Below are 11,652 nucleotides of genomic sequence, written 5' to 3' on the forward strand. Positions count from 1 at the left end.
CATCCCCCGCCGCGGGGGACACATCAGGACCCCTCCGCCCGGCTCTGTCCCACAGCCCCGCGGGGGACAGGGACTCAGTGTGAAGCCGAAGGAAGGTGCCAACCTCCGGGCCAAAAAGAGATGGAAAAGCTCGATGGAAAGGTAAAGCCTGAGCTGGAAAGAGCCACACAAGTGCCACCATCTCACTACAGAGCTCAGCTGCAGACAGCCCGTGTCCTGTCGCTGGGAACAACAGCTGGGCAAGGAATCAGTCATGTGGAGTGCAAGGGCAGCCCAAGTTCTGCCATCCTCTCTCCATCTGTGCAAAAGCTTGACATTACCTCTGACAAGGGGCCAGTAACAGCCAATACTTCAGCCAAGCTTCCAAAATGATGTTTTTTAAATAAAATACTCATTTCTGTCATCTTGCAACATCCAGCCCAACCACATCGCAGGCCAGAGTGAAGCGGTGGTATCAGTCTGCATCACGAGCCCATCCTGGTAAAGGCTCCGTCAGATGTTGTGGTGCTGAGCAAGGCAGCCACAGTTTCTCAATCCTCCCTGCAGTGGTTATTAAATTCTAATTGTTTTCTTGCTGAATCAGGGAGTCTCTGCCCCAGCGAAACTCACTGCCTGGCTCTTGTGGAGTTCATCGATACAATTCCACCTTGGCGTAAGCAGATGAGACTGATTGAAATCAACAGGAGTCTGACCTAGTTCCAGGACAAACGTGAGCCCTGTGGGTCAGACGGGAGCTCTCCTGGGTGCGCCTGTTCTTAGAAACCCTCTTCCCACTGCCTGTCACCTGCAAACCAGTCTGGGAGGATGCTGAGGGCACAGACTGGGGCTGCCAACAACCCCAGTGTCTGAAGGACTCTCAGAGCAAAAGCACCACTCAAGGAGGGAGGAAGAGGAAGGGGAGGGTGTGTGGGAGGAGGTGTCAGACCCTCACCTCAGCAGAGCGCTGCTGACTTCCAGCATCTGATAACAGGGGTGTGTGCATGAAACAGGACCAGGCACAGTGCCTGCAGCAGATCCCTGCCACTTGGGTTGCAGTACCTCTGACCAGGCAGGAGGAAGATGGCAAGATGTCCTGTGCTGACAGGAACTGCACATGGATGCCCCCTCCCTGGAAGTGTTTAAGGCCAGGTTGGATGAGGCTTTGAGGAACCTGGTCTAGTGGAAGGTGTCCCTGCTGATGGCAGGGGGGTTGGAACTGGATGAGGTTTAAGGTCCCTTCCAACCCAAACCAGCCTGGGATTCTATGAATCCTCCAGGCTGAGTCACGCTGCCCTCCCAGGATCCAAACACAGATGGGTGTAGGAGCAAGGATATGCACCCACACCATGGCAGGCAGGTACCACCCAGTGCTACTGGGGTCCCAGGAGCCTCCCCAAAACCATCTCCATCCGTGTAACAATTTATTAACATTTCTGCAAGAATTAAGAACCACACCAAGGAGCTCACACTGTTGGAAAAGGCTTTTTTATTGCTTAGCCTTCTGCCCATCTCCAAAAGGAACTTAATTATCAAATAAAATGTATGTAAACCAGTTGCTATTAGTTCTGAAGAACCTGGATACTGAACACAGCTGTGCTCAGCACGCTTCTATCCGCTCAGCACGCTTCCTGGCACCTGCCTCTGGCGCTTTTGCACAGAGGTTACAGCAAACCTGGTACCTGGATATCCTGGTGGAAAGCCCCCACTGTAGGGCCTACAGAGCAAGGATGTCCTCAGTATGGAGCACAACAGCCACAGGACTGGAAGGCTGATGAAGAATGTGTAGCTTCTTTCTTTACTCGAGGATCTCTCACTTGGAAAGGAAAAGACAAAGATGCCACAGCCAGAAAAGAGGGTATCAGGCTGAAACAGAGGGGGCTGCAGAACAGTCCTGGTGAGACTATCGGATACAGTGGGCTGATATTGGTGGCCAAACTTCAATATGGCACGATGCTGTGTGGCCAAAACACATCTCAGCACAGCTGCCACAGCGTGAGGCTGGGATGCCCTCTGCAACGCTCCAGGGCTTTCTGTGGTCTCTGGCTGATGAAACAGAGTTCAAGGCACAGTTTCCTGCTCTTGAGTACCTGGAAACTTTACCCTGGGTGGCTGAGTTTTACAGCTGTACCTTTTTCAGATCAGAATGGGATGTGAGGGTTGTTGGCACGGCTGAATGACAGAGGCTCAGGACACCATCACTGATCTGATCAGCTTATTCTGTCCCTAATTGACCTCAATGACTCTCCAACCACTCTACTGGTATAGCACAGTGGTTCTTAACATGTGACAAGACAATCACCAGTAAAGTGTTTTCTAATGGTCCACAGATCGGTCAAAAATGACATGGAGAAGGCAGACTAGTGGTCCTGAGATGAGAAAGCTGGAGTCCCAGAGGTTTCAAGAACAAAGCATACGTATGCCAGCCCAGAAATGCCCAGCTAAACCACACACCCTTGCTTGCTGTGAATTTTGCTTTTACACCTGAGCCATCTGGTTGGGTGAAGTCTGTAACAGTGAATAAAGTGGTCAACTGCCCAAGGTTCCAGTTATCACAGGCTCTATTTTCTGTAATATTTCATTAATCAAGAAAACAAACCCTGAGTAAAGCTCTTCCCTTCATCCTGTACCATTTCTGCAAGTGGCAGCAACTTCAGTGATTAACATCAACTGGCAGCTTGAATTCCTTTAGCGAATAAAAGGCAATTTCTCCATGATCCACCAACGCAAAGACCACCGGGACGTCCCCACTCTGATAGGTCACCTGCTTCAAAGCTCGAAGGGATGGAATCTGCTCGTCAAAGCTGCAGAGAGAAAAATATCCCATTGTTCTCAAAGCAAGAAAAACAGAGCCAAAGCTGTCCTGGACAGTGATCACAACAGCTCACTTTCGTCTTAGGAGTTGGTAGAGACTTTCCCCAGCCCTTTCAATCAAAAAGCAGGAGGCTGCCAGCCCTGAGAGAGTACAATGCACCTCTGGAACTGGGAGCTGTGAAATCCTTTGCCAAAAACAAGGGCAACTGCACACTGCTCCACACTGTGCCCATTAGATGTGGTTCACAGGGCCACTGGTGAACTGTCAATCCAGTGCAATCTCACTACCTTTGTGTTAGGAAGATCTTTAGGTTGCTGAGATCAACATCTAACCTGCTTTTCCCTCCTTTTAATTCTGCAGAGTCTGTTTGCTTGTAAATGAAAATATTGATGCAGCAAGGATCATCCTACTTGCTCACGACAAACACTTGTACAATTGCATTACTGCCTTCCTTGTTCTTGCTACTACAGCTGCAGAGTGGAAGAGGGATGGTTGTAGTACAGCAAAATTAGAAAAGGCAGAGATTGAGCTTTGTACCTGCCTACGGAGTTTAAGTATCAGATTCTGGATCCAGTAAGAAAAGGGATCTTAAAGTTACATTTGACAAAGATCAAAATACTAAACCCAAGGCCCTGAGCCTATAGTGAGCTCTAGGGAGGTATGTCTCTGCAGAAACCCAGAGGGATCTGCACTGGCTGAGGATTCAGGTACAATACAGCTCCTGGCAAAACCAAGCGTTACATGAGTGTCACAAGCATTGCACAAATACAGCCCTGGGTTCTTATTCCTGACTCTAGTAATACTCAGACATGAGCAGCAACCAGATGATCAAATAGTGTGGGCTGAGTGCAAGGGCTGGGGGAATTGTCAGCCACAGCCTCCAACAAAGGAGGAACTGAAAGAAAAAAATAATCCTGGGCAGGACCACCCTCAAGGGAAGCACTCTGATGATCTGTAAAGCTCACAAGATGCAGGGTCATTTACAGATCATGAGGACTTAATTTCCACAACAGCAACTGTTAAGTTTCAGAACACAGTGTAAGTAAGACCCATGGATACCTCCGAACACACATCCTGACATATGGCTTCCCAGGGTTTGTCTTCTTAAACTTGGACACAGCATCTGCTTGATACACATTGAAGTCTATCTTCATGCCCTCTGGGTCCTCCTGCAGCCTACAGGAGAGAGACACATCCACATACGTATGGGATTGAAACTTTGTAGGGTATAGACACAGCAGAGGAAAGAAGGAGCAAAAGCTCTTGAAGCCTGGCTAGTTTGAGCCCTTTGAAAGGCTTCACTCCTCAAAGGACTGACCCTCCAACTGTTCTACTGACTTTCCAGATCTCTCCTGTAGTCAGACCAGAGCAAGCTCCTGCCCTGCATCTGTCACACTCCCTTCTCTGCAGACCCCCTTGCAAGAAGCACCGCTAGCAGATACAGAAGGAAGCTGCTATTGTGCCCAACAGGAACTGCACACAAACACTACACAGACCCTGTGAGGCAGGAGCAGAACCAACAGTCCCAAAGCCAAGGTTTTATAATCACTGGAGCAGCAATAGCAACACATTCCAGGGAAGAGACACAGGTGAAACCCAACAAAACCTCTGGAGGAGATGACCTGGCTGGGGTGCAGAGAGGGAAGAGCAGGAAAAGAGAGCAACCCCAATGTTTTAATTGCTCTGGAATGCTCTAGCTCTGTTGCTGCAGGACCTGATACTTGATGGAAATGTCAGCTCCTCACTACAGAAGCAACAGGGTCATGGAGCAGAGTGCTGGATTCTCTCAGCACCCTGGATGCCAGACAGCTCCCAAACTGCTGCTGTGAGCATCTCACAGACCTCACAAGCAGGGACAGTCACAAGACACCCCCACTCCCTCACAGCTATGAGCTGGCTGGATACTGACCGGGAGGCTCCATCCAGGATGTGGGAGGGCTGCAGCACGCTGATCTGCTGGAGGAGTGCAGCTGGAGGGAGAAGGAACAGGAAAGGATCAGACCAGCTATTTCTCTCCCAGGGCACTCCAAGCTCTCCACCACCACCACCCACGAGCCTTCCTCCTCCAACAATGGCTGGCAGCACCACAGTCACCACTGGCTACTTCAAAGACCTCAACTTCCTCATCTCCTCTCAGCGCGCAGCCCAGAACACCCTGCAACTGCTTTGCCTCTCCCTGGCCCTGATCTCACATGCCCAGCAGCCTGGCAGGAAGGACTGCAATACAGCAGGACATGGGGAATGGATTAGAAGGGATTCCCTCCCAAGGAAGGCCCTGTTTATCCTGGCACTTGAGTGGGCTATAGAAAGAGATGGAAAGGCAGAGGACAAGCTTTCTTGTCTCCCCTCATGACCATGGTGAGGTTCCTCTCTGCCTGCTTTGTCCAGGCCTTCTAATGACATTTTCCTTCTCTTAGTACTGTCCCCTAAACTCTCCATGTCATCTCTTTTGCTGTTGCATACCAGACAACCTTTCACAGAGCTCTGGGTGGGGAGAACGGGGTCCTTGTCAAGTTTAGGGGTAGGTTTAGATTAGATACTAGGAAGAAATTCTTCACTGTGAGGGTGGTCAGACACTGTCCCAGGTTGCCCAGAGAAGCTGTGGCTGCTCCTCCCTGGAAGTGTTCAAGGCCAGGTTGGATGAGGCTTTGAGCAACCTGGTCTAGTGGAAGGTGTCCCTGCTGCTGGCAGGGGGGTTGGGACTGGACGAGCTTTAAGGTCCCTTCCAACCCAAACCATTCTGTATGACTCTGATTCCCAGAGCCACTACCTGATGAGGCAGCTTCATCTGGCCGCAAAAGCGGTGTGACAGCTTGGTCCCAGAGATGTGGCGGCCGTGTCCAAACCTTCTGCTGGCTCCTCTGCTCCAAAAGGGCTTTGTACTCCTGCCAGTTGGAGCAGCGCCTCACCTCCCGGTCAGCATTGACACTGCTCTTGTACCTGCTCTCCCTCTCTCGCTGCTCCCTTTCCTTCCGCGACAGCTTCTCCTGCCTCTGATTGATGCGTGCACACCAGCAAGCGGCATCAACCGCCCTCCCTGGCACATTCTCTGGCAGGAGCCCATTGTCAGGTGAGGGCAGATGTGTGCATGGCTGGTCCGGGGCCACATTTGGCAAGATGATGGTGGTAAAATCCCAGCGGGATGCATGGGTGCCACTGCTGCTCTCCTTGTGGTTGCCAGCCAGGCTCCTGGAGGGGCTCAGGGAGTCCTTTTGTCCTGTATCAAGAGGAACTGGGTTGGACTCCTCCTCTCCACTGCCAGCATCTGATTCCTTTGGCTCCTCTGACAATGGCTTTTCATCCATGGGAAGGGAGCTGGAATTTCCACAGTCATGTCCAGTTTCTTCTGATGTCCCTTCAGCTTCTGGAAGGTCCTCGGATACCTTATGTTTCTTCTCATGCGACCTAAAGACAGAGGCAGAAGCATAAAAGACAGGGAGAGTGTGTGGTGGAACTTTATTCCCTTTGAATCCTGCCTCCTCCCTGCTAACAGGAAGAAGACAGCCTACCAAGCCTGAAGGAAAGACAGTAAAGGTGGCAGGAACCCCCAGACAGGTCTGCAAACCTTTGACAACAACCTCTTGGCTGGAAGCAGGACATTTGCTTGTGTGACAAAATGAGAAGGGGAAAAAAGCAGATCAAAAACAAGCAGTGAATACCCAAAGGCAGAATAAACATCTCAGCAGTCCTGAGCGAGGTTTGACTTCAACACCCAGGAGAATCCCAGCCTTGATTTGTATAGACACATGTTCCCAACCTTCTCCCCACCCAGAGCTCTGTGAAAGGTTGTCTGGTATGCAACAGCAAAAGGGATGACATGGAGAGTTTAGGGGACAGTACTAAGAGAAGGAAAATGTCATTAGAAGGCCTGGACAAAGCAGGCAGAGAGGAACCTCACCATGGACATGAGGGGAGAAAAGAAAGCTCACACCCCACACACTGACCCAAACACCTCCATGCAAACATGATGGACTTCAGCCAAACTAGCACAGGCCAGGCAGAAACCTTCCTGCCAGCACCTCTTACTGGTATGAGATTCAGTCCCTGGTCCCAGATAAGATGGGGCAATTCTTAAAGCAAAAGTTTTATCTTTTCTAAAGATTTCATAACTCCTCAGGCATTGATTTACTTGTTAACAGGAAAGGACTTGCAGACCAGGCTTGTCTTCTCTGTTTCTTAAAGGATTACGCCACCTACTGGAACCTGTCATAGTTATTAGCAAAATTACTAATTAAAATCAGCTTCTGTTTGCATTATGGCATTGTCTAGAGGCCACGTGCAAGGACCAGCCCAACTATGCTCTCTGCTGTACAATCCTAGCATGTGAGCTGCATTGAGGGGGTGGAGAAGGGTGAGATGTGCACTGTGGTGTCTGCACTCCCTCTAAAAAAGAACAAGAGGAGACACGTTTCTTCTGCACTGACCTCTCTGCCCTTCTATTTTGGCATCTCACCACTGCAGCTGGGAGGCTCCAGGACAGTTTGCCCCTGTTAGTCCTGCTCCTGCATGAAGTACAGATGTGACAAAAGGGCACACTGCAAAGAGTTCAGGAAAAGCACTGCACTGCTGGGGACAGCCAAGAGCAGCTGTGCCAGACAAGTCACCCACAGCACAAAGGGCTGGGGAAGCTGTTCCCAAGCTGCAGAACCTGGGAGAAGATGGAAGGTAGCTTTGGGCCACATCCTTACCGGGGGCTGGGACTCCTCTTCCTTTTGTGATGGTGTTTCCCAGAGCTCTGGCAGTGACTTTCCAGGTTCAGTTGCCTCTCGTAGGGAGACAGGACAGTGCTGTAAGGAGACACCAACACAGAGGCTGACAGCAGGGTGGGGCAGTGAAACTACCCTTCTGCTCAGCCCCTAGAATACACCAACAAAAACCTTTTCTTCCAGGCACAGAAAATCCACAAGCAGGACCAGAATGGTCCCCAGTTCGTGCCCCATTTCACGTTTCCAATCACCTCCTCAAGAGGGAGGAGCAAGGAAAGGTAGAGTGCCACTTTTAGCCTTTAATCCTCCCAAGAGACAGAATTGCAGGGTCAAAGTCTTCTTCTCTGCCGTTCCACTGGGGCCAGGCAGTGGGCACAGAGCTGCTCAGTGTCTTCAGAAAGGAGAAAGCAGCATGGAAAGAAAAAGCTGGTTACCTGGGGTCGAATCTCAGTACAACATAACCCAGTTGCTTCAAGTGGCTGAACACCTTAGAGCAAAGGAAAGCAAGAGGGTTAAATGACTGCCCTAACACCAAACAATTTACTTCAGTTCTGCTACAACTGGGTAAACGCAGTGTGGCACTGGCAGAGAAGAAAACACCAGAGTTAAGACCCAAAGCAAAGGTGGGGAAACAGGAACTGATCATCTAGAAACAAGCAAGTGGGAAAAACTGAGAATGACTCCCCTTCCCTCCCTAACTGTCCTGCTCTGCTCTCAGCCACTGGAAGAGGTTGTGTGGCACAGGTTGAGATCTCTGCCTTCATCCTCCCTGCAATAGCTGGAGATCCCAACACACCTGGTAATGTGGCAGGCTCATTGCCTCCTGGGACAGCAGGATCTCGTAGGCTTCCTGGATTGACAAGGGCAGATCCCTGTAAAAGAGCTGAACAGAGCCCTGCAGGGCAGAAGTTTGGTGTTGAGAGAATCACAACAAATCTACACAACCTCTCACCAATCTCTTCCCACTGGCCTCAGCACCCTCCTTCACAGGACATCAACTCCTCCCCATGTGCCATCTGGAGTACTTACAATCCCTCTCCCATGCCCTGGATTTTGGAACCAGCTAAGAAGTTCCCACCCACAGTTGTCAGCTCCTCCTCCAGCACTGCATCTGTTTGGAGGATGTAGCTGGAAGCACAATGCTCAATTGTTAAAATAATCATTGCTTTGGGAGATAATTTTCTTTAACTTTGATGATCTCAGTGATTCAGGACACAGCACAACTACAAAAACACTTAGGACGAGCACAACTGAGAGAGCTGGAGCAAAAGAATTGATGGATCGCATCACCTGGTGGCTTTTCAGAAGCCCTCACTGCAGCCCCAGTGATCCCATCAGTTGCTTCCCCGGGCAATAGCAACTAACCTCCAAGAGGCAGTTTTAGGCTACATCTCTCTTTCCTCCCTTTTTGTTTTCCCCAATGTGTGTACTCATAAACAACAAAAACAAAACACTAGGAACCACAACTCCCCCATGGGATGAGCTGAAGGCATCTAACAGGTCTTTTCTGCTACTAGGGAGAGATTTTGTACTCAGCAACTGACTAAACAATTTGTTTATGATCTATAAAGCCCTACCTTTGCAGTTAGGATGTAAGGGATGGCATCAGGTGCCCATAACCTGATTAAGTTTTGCTAAAGGAAAAAGGCTCCTCTTTAGATCAGTGCACTTATTCTACTGATAACAGGCTTTGGTGGAGAGCCAAAAAATCATAGAATCACAGACTGGTTTGGGTTGGAAGGGACCTTAAAGCTCATCCAGTCCCAACCCCCCTGCCAGCAGCAGGGACACCTTCCACTAGACCACGTTGCTCAAAGCCTCATCCAGCCTGGCCCCCTCTCTACAGCAAAGAAATCCAGCTGAGCATTAACCAGCGTTTCTGCAAGCAGAGGAGCACTGAAAGCAACCTGGTCTCACTCCCCTGTCTGCCATATATACTGGGAAGAGATGCCAAGAAGCAACCCCAAAGACCTCTGTTTCAGTGTAAAGCACATACAGCACCGCCTGCTACATAAACACCTCCCATGCCAACCACCTTCACATGGAACAATCTGATTTAGCACCTAAATGTGGCCCTACCAAGCTGGACAGAGTTCATTAATTCCTATCAGCTTCTCAGAGAAGCACAGAAAAACTGTGTTAATGAACTTACGAAGCCTGTCATTGCAAAATATGTGAGATCCACTGGGGATAAGGGAGGATGTCAACTTATGACAGAGAAGGCACTGACCACTCTTGGATGTCCTCATTAACTGTACACCAGTTCTGAGGAAAACGATTTCTCAGTATCAAACCTTTTATTCCAATTAACTCCTGCAAGGAACAGAAGATAATGGTTTGACCTTGTTTCCAGAAATTCCTAGAACCATTGAGTTTTCCTGGATTATGGAAGTTCAAGTCCCTATATGTATAGATTTCAGTAAAGTAGTAATTGACATATTAATGTGTTTCATCACCCCCAGAGCAAGAAAGCAGACAGAGATCTGAATAGAAAACTTCATAACATGCTCCTCATCCTTCCCTCATTCTGAGAGGAGAGCTGACTTATCAGTTGTACTAACAGAAATTCAGATCAGCTAAAACTCTCTAGTCCCTACTGTCATATTTGATGTAGGAGTGGGTTAAACACATCACCAGCTGGAGAAACTGGCCAACAATCCAACTAACACGCGCTGTTAAGGACACAGGGGATGCTTTGGAGCACAACATATGAACCCCTGGCCTGGAGACAAACAGCTCCATCAGCTAACAGCCTAAAAGAGACAATTCCTGGAGAACCAGGTGTTTATCAGCTGCTCAAACCACAGCAGTGACCAAAACAAGTGATTTCAGACCAGTCTAAAGCTGCTACAGTTCCTCCAATCATTCAGGAAGGACCCAACACCCACATCCACACGTGAGGATCCTACTTACACACTCCAGCAGGTACAGAGCTTCCTCAGGCAGCAGGCACTGTTTGCCACGCACTGTGAACCCCATGGTGTGCCAGAACTTCCCCTGGAACAGAAGCACAAACCTGTGATGGGCTCTGGTTGTTCCCTGCTGACAACCAGGCTCTGTCCCATTTCAAGCAGCAAATTAAGGAATCTGTGATGGCCAAGCAGGAGATGATGGCACTGAGTACACTCCGCAGTGGACTCACCGCAGGGGACTGCAGCTCTACGATGCCCTGTCCTGGCTTCCACTCAGCTTTCACCAGACTGCCCCTGAGAAGGTTAAAGATCAGTTTATTACTACTGGCACGTCCTACAATCAACTCCTTTTGTAGCAACACAAGCAGCTCAGGAAGGTATCAAAAGGCAGTAAACTTCCAGGTGGCATTTTTACAGGGTAAGGCCTTAGAAAGACATCATTCTCTGGATCTAGCAGTACCAGGTGAAGATTTTATCACCATCAACTAGTTAAGAGTGTCTTCAGCCAGCACCGTAGATGTCTGTCCACAGGCTACAGCAGCCTGCTGGGAGCACCTGGCCATGATACATCATATAATCACGCTGTCAAGACTCAAATTGCTGTATCTCACCCACACGGTCTCACAGGAAACATGTAACAGCTGAGAAAACATGGAGGGAGACTTTACAAGAATGCAAACGTGGAATTTTAGTGGCTAGCTCAAGGAAACAGAAGGTAAGACCTGTAGGATCCGCCATGGACTTGCTCTACATCTTTAGTCAGAACCACAATTTCCCCATCTGAAAGAAAAACCTAAAGCTACCCAGTCACCCTCCCACCCCGAGAGTCTCTGCCCCAGACACATTTACAGACACCCTTGAACAAACTCAACTGCAACAAGAGAGGAAGATAACAATCCACCCTGTCTGACCTGCCTGTCTGCTGTCGGTCACCATTCTCTCTCTGAAGTCTTTCTGCTGCTACTGATCAGTGCAGACAGAGAAATTATTCCCAGAAAAGAGCAGGCCCTACGGGGAAAGTGTGTGCTGAGAGGCAGCCTGGGAAAATCTCCCAAGAAATTATAAGCTCAAGAGACTGGTAGTGCTGTTGAAACCACAAAAATTGATAAATCAGGGACACCGAGGGTTGTCTGAGTCTGCACAAGGCCAGATATGAGCACCAACAAGGGGCTGTGCAACTCACTCCATGCCCAAGATGACAGTGGCTGCTATTAGAATCATTGAATTGTTTTGGTTGGAAAAG

At 49.3% G+C, this 11,652-nt stretch overlaps 1 protein-coding gene across 1 annotated transcript; it reads right to left on the reverse strand.

The window, feature by feature from the left end:
* Positions 1–2,629: 2,629 nt before the first annotated feature.
* TSEN54 (tRNA splicing endonuclease subunit 54) lies at positions 2,630–10,703 on the reverse strand (the record flags this gene model as incomplete). The annotated part of the gene is made up of 10 exons (XM_029087138.1): positions 2,630–2,780; positions 3,217–3,261; positions 3,851–3,967; positions 4,701–4,761; positions 5,562–6,196; positions 7,480–7,578; positions 7,932–7,984; positions 8,294–8,392; positions 10,411–10,494; positions 10,640–10,703. Coding segments are annotated over 10 exons (1,408 nt in total), but the record flags the coding sequence as incomplete, so codon positions are not given.
* Positions 10,704–11,652: the final 949 nt, after the last annotated feature.

This window comes from Antrostomus carolinensis, unplaced genomic scaffold (genome assembly GCF_000700745.2).
Source record: "Antrostomus carolinensis isolate BGI_N321 unplaced genomic scaffold, ASM70074v2 scaffold51110, whole genome shotgun sequence".
NCBI classification, from domain to species: Eukaryota; Metazoa; Chordata; class Aves; order Caprimulgiformes; family Caprimulgidae; genus Antrostomus; species Antrostomus carolinensis.